The sequence below is a fragment of the Hylobates moloch genome, unplaced genomic scaffold (assembly GCF_009828535.3).
Source record: "Hylobates moloch isolate HMO894 unplaced genomic scaffold, HMol_V3 SCAFFOLD_21, whole genome shotgun sequence".
Lineage (NCBI taxonomy): Eukaryota > Metazoa > Chordata > Mammalia > Primates > Hylobatidae > Hylobates > Hylobates moloch.
Genome location: NW_026652296.1, coordinates 43,583,642 through 43,598,844, shown reverse-complemented (window position 1 = coordinate 43,598,844; position 15,203 = coordinate 43,583,642). Strand labels below are relative to the sequence as shown.

Below are 15,203 nucleotides of genomic sequence, written 5' to 3'. Positions count from 1 at the left end.
GGAGGCCACAGCAGATCCTGTGTAGGGAGACGCCAGAGAATTTCTCAGCCCCACATTTGCCTTCTGCTGTGGCTTTTGAGGAAACAGCAGCCACAAACCTCCAACCAGCCAATGGCTCAGGAAGGGGACCCAGAGGGGACAGGCAGAGGGGAAGGCAGCTGCTGGGTCTCACTGCATGTCAGAGGGAGCCACAGTCAAAACAGACACTTGGCCCGGCTCCCCTCCCTGTCCAGCTCCCACACTGGACTTCCCCTGACCCGACTCCCAGCACAAGGACTAAGGGTGCCAGCGTGCTCTGCTGTGGTCAGCCCCTGCCTTGGTGAGAGCAGAGGCTTTGGGGATAACACAGAGCTCTGCCAAGTCCCTGCAGGACACTTCGGACCAGAGAAGGCAAAGAACTGTGCAACTGAAGACACTGCAGTGGGTTTCTCGAGGGCCGCTGCTGAGGGTGTAATGCTCAAATCAGGGAAGCAGAAGTGCGGCTATACTTAACTCCGGAGGGGAAGTGCACCCTCCGGCCCACTTGCTGTGGGCTGCAGTGCTTCAGCAACTCAGAGACAACACTGAGATGAGAACCCCGCTAGGCAGGTGGGGCCTGTGTGCTGGAAACCCTCCCTAGTACCAGTGCATCTGAAGCACGGGTGTTGCAGAGCAGGAGGCTGCGCTCCAGGGCACCGTCGAGACCCACCACTGCCACCGCAGGAATGCTGGGCCACCTGTTAGAAGACTCAGGGGCCCAGAACCCAGATGGGAGATGGAAGGTCAGGACAGCTCCACACACATGTAGGGCCCATGCCTGGCTCTTGTGCCAGCTGCCCTGGCCACAGCCTCATGAAGCCTTCCTCGCTCCAGAGCCCTTGGGGAGGTGCTGAGGCAGGAAGGCTCAGCTTACTTGCTCTCCACCTGGCTCGTGGCCTGGTTCAAGGCATCCCGCAGGATGGAGTTCTCCTGCTGCAGGCGGGCCAGCTGCGTGTTGGGGCCATTCTCCAGCTGCTCCTGAAGAGTCCGGATCTGGAAAGTCACGGGCAAGGGCATCAGAGGCAGCTCGGCCTCACACACAGAACTGACTTCTGAGCCGTGCTTAGTGAAGACACAGCCCACAAAAGAAAACCCCCAAAAGCCTCCACCTTTTCCACATGGAAGTTAAGAGGATCCCATAAAACAAGAGGCCTGAAAATTGCGAGGCTTAAGCGGCCAAGCACGACCCCCACACCCAGCGACACCTCTCTCCCTCCTCACTGCTCATGGCCTGCCCGAGGCTGAACACTCAGCCCAGGGTCTCTGACACGCGCCATGAACATCTGCCTCCAAGGTCACATGGTTGACTGTTCTAAGACAAAGCACGCGGCCACTGCCTCTAACGCCCCTGAGGAAGCCTCGATTCCTGCCCTCTGACCTCCAGCACGTCCTGAGACATGCAGCAGGGAGGAGGTCGCAGCCCACTATGAGCAGGGTGCAGGCTTCAGACTTTGACTACAGGGCCAGTCTGGGCAGCCGCCCAGTGCTGGCCTGGAGCCCCACGCTGGAGCTGTGTGATTTTCCGGCCTCTGGTATCATGGGATCCTCCCAACCACGTGGAAAGAAGATAGAGCCAGCGTTTCTCCAGGTTCACATGAAGGGTGAGAACTTCACAGACACCCAGGAGGTAGGGAAACAGGGCTGGCCATCTGAGACTAGGCTGCTTTGAAAAGTGTTCTTTAAAATGTATTTCATACCTCCTTGGCTTTTAACATTATACACACACTTGGGCTGCCAGACCCTGTCCAGCCAAATGCAACAGCCCCTGGACCCCTAAACCTGACCAGACCTTACAGACCCCTGTGGGCATCCTCAACCCCCTCCTCATGCCTCGCCCTTTGGGCCTCTCTGACTCCCTCCGTCCTGGACTGGGACTGGGTCCTGTCCCTTCCCATGCCGCCAGCCACTGCCCACCTTGCCCTGCAGCTGCTGCACCTCCTTCACGTGCTCCCGGTAGCTGGCCTGCATGCGCGCCTGCACAGCCGTGATCTCCTGCTCGCGGGCCACCAGCTGCTTTTTCACTTTGGCCTCCCCGGCTGCTGCTTTGGCCTTTTCCGCTGCCATCTCCTGGGGGGAAAGTAGCAGAGAGAGGGGCTGGTGAGCCTTGCAGGGCAGGAGCCTATGAGAAGGGAGCAAGAGCATCACCCGGGCTGGGAGGCTGGAGAGCAGAGCACAGACCCCTCCTGCTGGCCGAGTTCTGAGCTAGACTCAAGCCAGCAGCAGCGGGAACACCAACAGACAACAAGGGATCCCTGGAAACCCTGCTGGCCCTGGCTGGTTGTGGGCTCAATGTCAGGCCTTGGCCACAGTGGAGGTGGCAGATGCGGCAGGAACAGCAGAGACATGCGGTGCTATCCCTGGCTCTCCAGGGCACTGGCTCGGCCCTGCTGTGATGAAAACACCCCAGCTTGACTCAGTCACCAACATCCAGGCCCCTGGGACACCTACTTCTACTCAAGTGCCTTCGTCAGGACTGAAAGGCGGCAAGCCCTGATGGCTAAGGTGGGGGTGGGGCCAGCTGCCAGTTCTGCCGTGGCTGGGGGTAGGGCATGGGTCTCTGCAGGCAGTCACTCTGTCCTCCACCCAGCGGGACATCGGCTCCGATCAGTGCCAGATACCCACAGGTGAACATGAATGCCGAGTCTGGGGGGTCTGGGGTCTCCAGCAGGGACAGAGTAGGATGGGAAGGCTGGTCATGGTCTGTGTCATCCCAGAGGGACAGCCTCAACCAGAAGCCACAAGGAGGCAGGATGACAACTCAAGGAAAGGTTGACACAATGAGCCCCTGGGGTGGGGGTGCTCCCTGTCTAGCATGCCTGGACAGACCAGCACTGATGTGATGTGAATACATATCATAAACACAGCAGGCCTGGGTGACCAGGGCACAAGCATCCCACGAGCGTCAAGGCTGCTCCGTGGGCAGTGGGCCAGGAGTGGGGAAGTCCGCCCCCTCCCCAGACCAGGGCTGTAGGGAGGCCCATCCCAAAGGCCAGAGTGTCCCTCTTGCCTGAGATGGGAAAGAACCCTGAGGAGGAGCCACTGGGTGCTGGTGCTGTTCCGTGCTCCTGGCACTCTCTGGGACCTCCTGGGACTCTTGGCCTCACTTTTCAAAGACAATCACCTTTTTGGCTCTGCCCGGGGTGAGAGGCCCACAGGAGCCTGCAGGTCTGCTTCACTGATTAGCTACAGAAGTTGGGGGTGGGAGGAGCTGACACTGCGCCCCAGCACTGTCCCATTTAATTTTCTCTGGAAGACGAGGATTACAATCCCCATCCAAGCTGAGGTCACAGAGCCTTAGAGAGGACACACTTGTTCAAGGTTGGGGAGCAGCTCTAAGAGGCAGGGGTGGGGCCCGAACCTAGGACTGTACAAGACCAAGGGGTTCCCAGAAAGGGGAGGAATGAGGACGCCTGCCCTTCTGTGTGGGCTGGGAAGCCCCTGGGGAAAGGGAGGGCAGCTCAGCGGTGATTCCAGGACCCCTCCGCACCTCCTGCTCTAACACACGTGGCCCCACCGGCCCTCTGCTGGCAGACGAGTGTGGTGGGGATGGCTGGAAGCCTCCAAACACCAGCAGAGAGGAGGCCGCTCTCTTTGCTGAGTTTCCCACACAACAGCCCTTTCAAGTAGATGGTCCAGCCTTGCAAAGAAACCAAAGCTCAGGGAGACCAGGCATTCCCACAGCCACATGGATGGCAGGTTGGGAAGCCACACCTGGGTCATCCTCAGCCCTCCTCTGCCACCTGGAGACACCCTTCCCAGCCCTGGGCAGGCCTCGTGCAGTTCCAAGGTCCAACCTGCTCAGGGTCTGCAGACCCCTATCTCCTGGGGGTCAGGGTCCCAGGGCCGCCAGGATTCAATGGGATCTTCCCCCTCCTTTGCCTCTAGGCTTTTTAAAGAGCAGAGAAGTCACTTGTCCTCAGTGCAGCTGTTTAGCTCTCTATGGTTTCTTTTTCTTCAAAGAGCTCAGAGTCCCAGGGTTCCTACTGCCTGTCAAATTCTTAATTCAGTTGCAAGAGTCAGATTTATTTTCTTGAAAAGCATTCCTGATGGTGGTGGGGGGTTCCGGCACACAAGAAGACAAGGCTTGGCACCATCACCAGCATCGGCTCAGAAGTGACTCTCTGTCCCTACTTCTTCTGGGCACTGTTCCCCAGGAGTAGTGGGGCCCCTCATGGTGTAAGCTTCGAGGACTGTAGAGAGCCCTCCAACCTGCTTCCCCAGCCAAGCAAGGAAGCAACCTCCACCAAGAAGGCCTGGTAACAGAACTCCTCCCATGATCCCACCCCCAGGTAAACCCTCTGAGGGTCCCAGGGGGCCTTGGGGCTCCTTCTGTTTCACAGCCCCATCTCCTTCTGGGCCCTAAAGCCAGAACACGGGACCAAGCCCAGGACGGGACCAGTCCGAGGCGTGGCTTCAGGACAGAGGTTCTGGTGCCCGGGAAGATGACAGCTGGAATGTTTTTCCAGAAGGTTGTGCCTTCTTGGTTACATCACTGGAGCTCTGCCTGGACTCCTCAAACCCCCCAAAGATTCTCAGACAGCCAGGACAGAGTTCTCAAGGGCATCTGAGCCCATCAACTCCTGCAGACAGCGTGTGGACTGGTCCTTGTACCCAACTCTGCTGGGACTTCGCACATTTGGGAGACCTGGATACAGCAGATGACCCAAATTTTCTTTCTCACTGTGTCCAGATCATGCCTTCAGCATCAGACCCCAAGAAAGAGAATTAATGAAAACCCTTTTCAACTATAAAAACTTCTCTACAAGGACAAAGAAAACATATCGAAGGGACTAGAACAAGAAACATAGGTTCCATCCATCTCCCCAGCTCCTGAGGGGGATTAAGGTAAGAGGAACTGCCACACTCTCTGGAATTTACTGTCTCGTAACATTTCCCTCAGCAGTGCTGGGAAGTTGCAGTGTTACTCTAAGAATGAGGTAGACAGGCCAGGGACGGTGGCTCATGGCTGCAATTCCAGCACTTTGGGAGGCCGAGGTGGGCAGATCACCTGAGGTCGGGAGTTTGAGACCAGCCCGACCAACATGGAGAAACCCCGTCTCTACTAAAAATACAAAATTAGCCGGGTATGGTGGCGCATGCCTGTAATCTCAGCTACTCGGGAGGCTGAGACGGGAGAATCGCTTGAACCCGGGAGGCGGAGGTTGCAGTGAGCCAAGATCATGCCATTGCACTCCAGCCTGGGCAACAACAGTGAAACTCCAGTCTCAAAAAAAAAAAAAAAAAAAAAAAAGAATAAGATAAACACATGGGCTCTGCTCAGGACTCTCAACAGACAGCACAAGCACAGGGAGAGAAACGGCCAAAGGCATCGACTACAAACATTTAACTATTTACAAGAAGACAATGTAAAATACTCAGAAATGCTTCCAGGCTTCCCCTCAGCTGCGAGGTGGCCTGGCCCTCGGTGGCCACTTGTTCACTGACGGCCTGCTAGGCTGAGCCAGGCGAGACCACCAGAGTGCATCTGCGCCGCCAGGCTTGAGGTCTGACAGGAGCCAGATGCAGCCGGGTGATGCCTAACTGTACCAATGGCCTCCGTGCAGAATAGGAACATGGGAGCTCCAGAAGGCTCCTGAGGGAGAGAAACCAGATTGAGTCTTCCAGAGTAAGAAGACAATGTCCAGACATCCAAGCACGGAAGGGCATTACAGGCCAAGGGAAGAGCAAGAGGAGAGCCCCAGAGGAGTCACGAAAGGGCACAGCATGTCTGCGCACAGGTAGGGAAGGGGAAGAGGTGAGGCCAGAGGCAGGGTGAGGAGCTGGGGCTTGGGGGGCAGACTTAGGTCTGAAGATTAGGGGCCTCTGGCAGAGCTTGATGGGGGTCCTCACAGATGAGCATTTGGGAGCCCAACAGGACCTCTTCAGGCTTAGGGAGCAGAGTGTGGGTGGGAGGGAGGCCATGCACCGTTAACCTTCTCCTCCCCTAAGAGGCAAGGCCGGTGGTCTCCGAGGAGGCTGGGTACTGAATGAGGACCACAGGCTGCCCTGAGTATGCAGCCAGAGAGATATTCTACCACCCCAGCAGGGTGGGGGGCAGCATCAAACAGCGGCCATCTAAGGTGTGTCTTCTGGTCCTGCCCCATCCCCCACCCAGTGAACTTCCCACCTGGCTCACAGCTGTGACCCTGAATTTGCGACAAAAAGTAAGGCTGCCTTACTTCCAATTCTTTGTGCTCGAGCAGACAAAGCCACCCGGAGGAAGGGCTGTAGCCCAGACACTGTTGGACAGTCCACCATCCAGGCCCTCTCCCTGCGCCCGCTGCCCAGGATGCAGAAGGCAGGGAGGCAGGGAGAGGGCAAGAGCAAGCCTGCAGTGCTGCATGGGGCAAAGACGGCTTTCAACAGGGCCTGAACACTCCCAGAGGGCCAGGGGGCCCCTCACCCTGCCCTTCCTCCAGGAAGGCTGGGGCACCAGGGCTCACCCTCAGAAGCAGAGGTGGGGAAAGACCCCGGTGAATTCTGCAGTGGGAAGAACAGCCCCTATGCCATGGATCCCAACACAATCTCAACGTGCCATCAGCCCCGTCCTACGGCAGCACCCGCCCACCACCGATTGCTGTTCAGAGTGCAAATGCTACCTGCCACGCCATCTGCTGATGCGGGGAGCCAGGGTTTCCCTGCACGTCCCTCCTCTGACATCAGAAGAAGGGAGAAGAGCAGCCCCTCCAGTCCCCTCCTCACAAGGTTTTGCATAATTCTCAAGAAAACAACCTTGAATCTACTGTGGCCACCCTCCTTTCCAGGCACGGCCCCTAGAAAGGTGGCCTGTGACTGCAGGACCTGTCTAGTGAAAGCCAGGTCTGGTCCATCCCCATCACAAACTGATGCTGCTTAACTTCCAAACCCTTGCTTCACTTCCCTGCGTTCTTACAGCCACGAAGGAAGCCACCACACCGTAGAGCCATGAGCACTGCCAAGGGTGAGCCGACGGCCCTCGGCTCTTTAGGCAGCAGATAAGCGGCAGTCCCTACTCAGTGGCCTGACAGCCAGCTACGTTCCAGGCAGGCCCCAGCATCTCGGAGCCCGGGATCCACCGTGGATGGGGCGGGGGTCCTCTGAGGACGGGAGAGAACAAGCCATCTCTGAGCCCACTCAGGCTGTACCTTGTTAAGCTCCCTCAGTTTGCTCTTGGCAACAGCCGCATCTTCCTGTTCTGTGGCCAGCAGTTTTTCCTTCTCTTCCAGCTGGCGCTTCAGAATCGCCACAGGGTCACCCTTCTGAGTGGCCTAGAAGTACCCAGAGATGCGTTAACAGAGGGGACAAATGGGACTTGGCTCATCCCCCGACCCCGGACAAGAGCAGAGGCCTGAGGGCTTGATGAAGTGGAGCAGGGGCTTCGAGTCAAGGGTTCCACTGGGACTCTAGATACTTGTGGGGAAAGGCGGCCCTGCCTCAGCCATCAGCCTGCCGGGGCCCCTGGTGTGTTGGGACTGTCAAGGCCAAAGGCTTTGGATCCCTGGAGTGGCATTTAGGAGTGTGGTGTTGCCAGCTCCTCTGAGGGGCAGCCGGCCACCATTTCTGGCCTGGAGCCTACCCGAGCCAGGCGTGCAGCCCGTAGGCCTCTGGGTGCAGTATGGGGGCCGGGTACTCTGGGGACAGTGACCTGAGCAGAGCCAGGCCTCTCCCTGGTCATCTGAATCTCCTATGGCCACTCATACCCAGTAGAGCCCCCAGTGACGAGTGACAAGCTCTCGGTGCCACTGAGACTGCAGGATGTGTATGGCCAGGAAGGGAGTGACCCCACTGGCCTCAGGGCACACCTGAGCATCTCTAACCACTAAATTCTCCAGCAAAGTTACCCTGAACTCTGACTCCAGTGAAGGAATGTGCCATGCAGCACTTCTTGGGGACACCTCTTGGCCAGAGGCACGAGATAGCTCAGAGCTCTTAGCCTCTGAACCTGCCCCTGGCAGCACGACGGAAACCAGAGGCGCTTCTGAGCTGGGGAACCTCACAGGGCCCCACACACTGTGTCCCTCCTTCCTTTCTGCACTCTGAGCTGTGGCCACAAACTGGCTAGGCCCCTGCTCCCTAGATCCCATCCCCTGCCAATACAGAGCTCTGCCCCAGCCCTAACCATCTCAGGAGCCAGGCCATGGGTGGCTTGACAGAAGCCAAAGCACCTGCAAGCGATCCCTCGGGGTGGCAGAATTCTGCCAGGAAAGAGAAGTGGGGGCTGTTCTATGAATGTCCTCTCTGTGGCGTGGCGGGGTGCGTGTGGCCATCCTGACGGGCATCTCGGGTGGTGGGAGGCATGGGGCCCCAGGACCCAGGTAACCACTGCAACTCACTGGCCCCTGAGGGGGAGAGGCAGCGGGAAGGGCGAAAGCGCCCTCGCCAGCTGCAGTGGCCTCTGAGCATGGCCAGCAGGAGGGTGCGCCCACCTTGTGCCAGGTGTCCTGAATGATGCCAGCCTTTGCAGACAGGATGTCGATGAGCCGCTGGGCCTCGCCCTCGTTGAATACCATGCTCCCCACCGTGGACACCAGTGTCTTGTAGGGGAGGTAGAGAGGGCCGTCGGCATCTGGGGGCCCTGTGCAGAGAGAGGGAAAGAGCTGAGACTTAGGCCCATATGCCACAACACACGTGGCCACAAAGCCCATCACACCAAGAAGGTTCCGTTCACAGCCAAGAAGAGCTCTCCGACCGCCTGGGGTCGGCAGGCTGAGCATGGCGGGCCTGCTCCAGTGTCTCCTGCTCTTTCAGGACACCAAGAAACTGACTCAACGATGGGTCCCTGCACCGTCCTAACTCGCCCATAGGAAGTCCCAGCCTGGGGTGGAAGTAGAGCTCCTCTTTTTTTTTTTTTTTCTACCATCAAGATGGCCTGCAACAAAATTAAGCAAGGCGTACTTTTCCCATAGGCTTTTCTCCCTTCCTTTTTTTCTCGCTAATGCACTGGTCCTGTTCTCAACCTGCATGGCTCACCAAGGTTCTCCCCACTGGCCGTGACTGAGCCCCATGGCCTTGTGGGACCTGACTGGGCAGCGAATCCACCGTCCGCCACACACAGACACCCAGAGCCACACTCCTGCAGCCACGGGAGGGGCACAGAAGGCAAGGAGAGGCTGCTTCCACACATCAGTGCAAACCCTCTATTTCTAGCTCCCTGGATGAAGCTTAGGCAGCAACAGGGTTCGGGAGAGGGAAGGCTGGCTGGGTTCTTACAGAAAGGGCCTGTCCACTCGCCAGTCCATGAGTGACTGCCTGGAGGGCAGGGAGCCATCTGCCAACAACCATCACTTCTGAAAAACGAAAACTGCCGACACCCCCACCCCCCCATCACACACACACACGGTTTTGCTCTCATTGGGGCTTGAATGCAGCCTTGGAAGCAAGAAAGGGTGAACCAAGATGCCACGCCTGAGTGCCTGGACTCTTCCACAGCCGAATGACAGCACTAAAAATGAGCCAAATCAGAGAGCGGACCGGCCTACAGCAGCCCCCTCAGCTGAGCCCACCTTGGGAGGACAAAGGAGAGGGCTGGTTTCCATAGCAACCCTCAATTCTCTGGCTTGTCACAATATTTTCACTTACTAGTCACAATATTTTCATTACAAGTCAAAGCATTTGGCACGATACCTTAATGAGGGGAACATGGGATGTGGGCGAGCTGGTTGCTATGAGCACCTTTATTTCCTAACTTCTTACCCTGGTGAGGCTCGGGAGTTTAAAAATAACCATGTTGACACAAAGGCCTAAGAGGTCATGGGTGCCATGAAAACGGGTCCTGGCAAAAGCATGCCCTTTCAACCTTCTTTTTACTGAAGTATGTGTATGTATATAACGTAATTTTAGTGCACTCACAAGAGAAAATTCTAACCCAAAAGCCAAAAGAAAATAAAAACATGCATGGCTCACTCTCGGGAGAAACCCCCGTGTTAGTTCACATTTCGGTTCCCAGCCTTCCTGTCTTCCCCCACAGCCTGCAGGTGCATGTCTACTGCCAGCACTTTCCAGGAGACAGAGGCCACTTGTTTCAAAGACACCTCTGTAGTTACAGACTGGGCAGGGCAGCTGCTTCAGCCGGCGTCTAGCTGCTGCTGCAAAAACATTTCCCCCTCCTGACTCCGAAAAGTCTCCTGCGCCGTCCGATGTGCTGGGCACCAGCCACGTGTGGCCACTGGGCACCTGCAACGTGGCTGGCCCGACTCGAGATGCGCTATGAGTGGAAAGTACACATGGAATTTAGAAGATTTGGTATGAAAAAAAAAGAATGTGACGTATCTGTAATAATTTTATATATGGATTGTATGTTGAAATAACATTTTGGATAAACTGGGTCAAATAAAATGTATCGTTATCATTCAGTCCATTTGTTTCTTGCTTGCCTTTTTAAATGTGGCTAAGGACATTTACATCACATCCATGGCTCACACGTGTGTGGCTCACGTTCTGTTTCTCCTGGACCGGCTGGCCTATTCCTTTCTAGAACTGGGGACCCCCAGAGCGCCCCCTGCTGAATTCCTCGCAGCCCCTGGTCCTGCAGAGGTTCCAGAGTGACCCAAGAGCTCTGGCCTCTCTTGAACTCTCTCCTGAAAGACCACCCTTCCAGGCCCCATGGCCCCTACTGCACTGCCGGGTGGGGAAACATCTGGATAAGGCCTCTGGAGAGCACACGCTCTAGGACGCCGCTTCCTGCACAGGGGTCAGCGTGGCCACATGCTCACCCCCCGCAGGCTCAGTCCACAGAGTGCTCCCGAGAGTGTTCTCGGAGCAGCATTCTCATAAATCTTTATTAAAACTTTCAAATGTGATTCCATTCTATTAGATATTTTAACAGAAAAATAAAATCTTGCAACAAGTAAAACAAACGCAAAGCTTCATACAGCAAAATTTAACGTTTTCCTCTGCCATCCCTCATGGCCCCCCAGAAACTTCCACAGCCTTTGCCACACTCATACAAACACCACCTTTTATACTGTTTTTAGAGAGCTATAACTTTACAAAACATTTTTCATTAAATCTTTTAGGTAAAAACCGTGCTGTCTCAATTGTCCCCACATCAAGGGCAGCACAACTGAAAGAAGAAAGGAAAGCCCTCAGAAGCAGAGGCAGGATTTCTGGGCCTCCAGATGAGTTGCATTTAGATAACGTACTAACGGGAGCCTAAGGCGTGCCCAGCACATCACTTAGGGCTCCATCAAATACTTGAAGACACCAGTAACCTTCCGAATTGTGAAATCTTAACGCACTAAACTAAGTCTGTCAGACTCAACACCTAGTCTGTGAAATCACAGACTTCAAAAGGCCCAGGGTGCAGTGAACACCGGAAAAGCTCAGCTCACTGAGGGCTTGCTCCTGTGGCTAACGCTTTGCCCATCTTGGTGGGTCTGAAATACCAGGAAAGGACAGGCCAGGAGGCCTGGGGAGTGACCAGGGAGCAGGAGACCCAAAAGTAGAGACGCAGGTCAGTGTCTCACTTTGATGGATAATCCAGACCTCTGTCTGGCAGGGGACACAGCAACACCCCAGGTGCCAGGCCCTGCAGGAATGGGACAGGTACTGTGACAACCACACAGGCCTGGGCTCAGGGGGGTGGGCCTCTCCTGAGCTGGGTGGCCCTGGGCACGGCACTTCACCTCCAGGTGATGGCTGCAATAGGGGAATCTGAGCCAGAACCCTCAGAGCCACAGGCCTGCCCGAGAGCCTGGAAACGAGATTTTTAAGTGCTATCTTCTCATCTTTACTGCTGACAGCTAACTCAATAAAAAATAAATAAATGAATGAAACCACTGTACAGGTGAACAAACACATCCGTGGGCCACGTCCAGTCTGCAGGTCACCTCTGTCCTTGGGCAGTGGGGCACCAAGGTTAGAGCAAGGCCTCTGGGACCAGGTGGCCTGGGGTCGAATCCCAGCTCAGCTCCTTCCCACCTGTGTCCTTGGACAAGTGGCTTAATCTTCCTTTGCTTCTGTTTACTTGCCTACAAAATCGGGATGATCATTGTTCCCCTCACAGCGTGGCTGGAAAGAGTAAGTTGCAACATGCTTGGAACCATGCCTGGCACAGGGTAACGCACAGCAAAATAAATCAGCATGGCCGGCCTTCAAGCAGCTCACAGCAGCTCAGATAATGCACCTCACAACCCAAATTTCAAAACGACTCTCCCTTCTGCAACCACGCTGGGAGGCTCAGGCACCTAAAATTAAACTCATCTGGCAAAGAGGCACTTAGTGTTCTCTCTCACTGTCAACTGTGGCGTTCTTGGATGAGGCTTTTCTCTCTGTATAATTTCCAGGATCCCCCATGGCCAGGGCTCAGGCATAGAAGGAGGATCTCAGCCCTAAGGGGCCTCATGAGACTCAGCGGCCAGCCCCCCACATCAGCTGCTGGAGCACCCCTGCACTGTGCACGCCTGGCTCTCTCAGTCCACGGGGAGGGTATCAGAACCACTCCAGGAACTGCCGCCTAAGCCCTGGCAACAGCTGGTGGTTAATAGGAGGGGATTATCGCCTCGGCCCTGGGATGGGCCCCACAAAAGGCTCCAGCTCAGCTCCAGCTGCTGCTACAGCCCAGCAGCCCTGACCAGGGCAGGCAGGGCCAGGTGGTCTCTAGACACAAAGTATGTACCACCTGCATAGCCAGCAGTTTGTAAATTGCTGGGCCTGGAAAGTTAAGTTATAGATTGGGCTGTGGCCAACAGAAGCAGAGGACACAGGGCCATAAGGCAGAAGAGTGACACAAGGGGGACCTGGAGAACGACTGTGGCAGCAATGCCGAGAAAGGCTTTAAGGCCTTGGGCCAAGCATAGCTGGGTAAGGACACGGTGAGGGGCTTTGGGCCCTAGCGTGTCAGACTTGCACCCGAGCTTGGACTAGGTCCAAGTCTTCATAGGCCCTGGGAATCTGGATTTTATTCTGTAGGCAACAAGCGATGCCTAGAGAGGAATGTTTGAATTTGAGAAAAAGATTTCAGGATGCCCAGGGGGATGCGGCTGGAAGCAGGCAGATCACCAGGACTAGGATCCAGGCCCGAGTATTCAGGAAGCTGAGCTGGTGGGAGAGGCCCAGGTGTCAACCCAGGGACTCTGACAGTGGAACCTGAAACAGCATGGACTTGAGGGCTTGGGGAAGAACTCCATTGGCAAAAATTCTCATTTCCTAAGAGACTGTCCAGATCAGTTCTGAGGGTGCCTCCCTCAGACACACAGATGCAGTCTGAATAGCTGCTGCCTCCGGGCCTGCACAGGGGCGACTCCAGACAGTGCAGACCAAGGGACCCAGCATGGCTGCCCAAGCCAGATCACAATCTTGGCGTGCCTTCCACGCCCTGCAGTCCCCAGTCACCCAACCCAAACTCAGGTCTGCTGTAAGAAGGTGAAGACCCTGGGGCCCCAGGAAAGGGCTCCCACGTGCCTCCTGGAAGCCCAGCACCGCACAAGCAGTCATCAGCCTCTGCAGACCAAGATTCAGAGGCTGAGGACAAGCTCCCCATTCCTGCTGACCCAAAGTCCAGGGCATCTCTCGCTCTCTCAACCTGAGGAGCCGGCTCCCTTCAGGGTCCCACTCCGAGGTGGAACGCAAGACACTCTCTAGGGAGGAGCTCCAGCCAACATCACTGCTGGCCTCTCTCTAACTGCTCCTTCCTGGACTGTGGCCGTGAAGGCTCCTCGCTGTGGGGGAAGTGAGCTTTATGAAACCCTGGAGGAAATGAAGATCTACCAAATGCTCCTGGAGGCAAACTGCGACTCCTGCTCTCACTCATTGCTCATCTGCCCACAGCTGAGGCAGGCCCTGGGCAGTGCACCAACAGTGGACTCCAGGCCCAGCTCAGGCCACAGAGCCCAGCCTTGCCCAAGCGCTGGTCAGCGCTCCTGACAGGAAGCAGGCCAAAGAGGCACAGCTGCACTTGACCCCGAATGCCATGAACAGTCACATCTGTAGCTTGAAGGGCAATGGAGCTAAATACAAATAATGTCAAGAACAACCCAATTCAGGGCCTTTTAATCAGCCCTTTTCCTTTAGTCCTTTTCCTTTGGTTGGAGAAAAACGTAATCAGCTACAAACTTAAGGAGTTGTATATTTAATGGTATCTAATGGAATTTAAAATAGCCTATGAATTGAAGATCTTTAAAGTTTTGTTTTTTCCTCCAAATTTCAACAAAACCAATTTTATACCTGGAGTTTAAAAAAACCCACATCACAATATTTTTAAAAGAAGGACAATCCTGGAGGACCTCTGGGCAAGGCCCTTCCCAAGGCACACAGGCTGGCCCGAGGAGGATACGGTTTAAACAGCAGTTAGGACTCTACCTAATGCCTGCAGAAAACAGCAGGGGATTTTTAATCCCAGGCTGTCTGACCACAGCCGTCTGGGGGCAGTGACTGGAGTCCCAGCCTCACCATGTTTTCAAGTGGCTGAAAAGAGATTTCTGGAAGAGTGTCATCTAGCAGCTTCTCACACTGATACTTGGCTCGCTTCCCTAGGGGATGTTTTTGTTCTTCTTTAAAAAAAGAAGAAGAAAAGAAAAAGTTGGGTTTGAAGAACTTCCACAGAAAGTGAATAAAGGCTCATAAGCCCCAGAGAGTTTTCTTCAGAGCTTCAGACCCTGAGAAACTGAGTTAAGTTCAAAAAGAAAAAGTATCTGACTTGATCTCCGTGTACACCTCTCTGTGCAACCGCCGGCGAGAAGGGCACAGGGGCACCTGCGGGGCAGGGCGGGGGCCTCGGGAGGGGCTGCCCACACCGGCTGCTCTGCCATCTGCTGGTCATCTGCATGACTTCTGGGAAGTCTGAGCTTTGCTTTCTGCTTTTGTCAAACAGGTAAAAATTCAAATCCACCTTAGAGAATTGCATGAGGGATAAAGGCATGGAAACCAGCCTCCTAAACTGCACATCTGAACAAACACCTGGCTGGGGAGCGCAGTGGCGTCACACCTGCTGTGCTAAGCAGCGCTGGGTCTGGAGCACAGCAGGCCACACATGGGGAGAACAGGCGTGGGTGGGTGAGGAGCTGGGAGCAAGGGGTGTTCCCATCACCAAGTCAAATTGTTTAAGATGAGGGCCCTGCTACTCTAGACACCTTGAATACCGTTTCCTGGGGTCTTGACAACTCTTCCCCATACCCCCTGACCTGTGACCCCAGCCCCATCAGATTACAGAACACGACTTGGGATTTTAGGTTGCATTTCCTATTGTGGAGGTAGAATGGGGGCTCAGC

The 15,203-nt window shown here is 55.4% G+C and overlaps 1 protein-coding gene across 1 annotated transcript in view; it reads right to left on the bottom strand.

Annotated features, from left to right (window-relative positions):
• RRBP1 (ribosome binding protein 1) overlaps positions 1-15,203 on the bottom strand; it is a 68,539-nt gene that overhangs the window by 20,885 nt on the left and 32,451 nt on the right. The window contains 4 exon segments of the mRNA XM_032142810.2: positions 893-1,011; positions 1,933-2,085; positions 7,143-7,265; positions 8,424-8,572. Coding sequence (XP_031998701.1) covers positions 893-1,011; positions 1,933-2,085; positions 7,143-7,265; positions 8,424-8,572 — 544 coding nt within the window.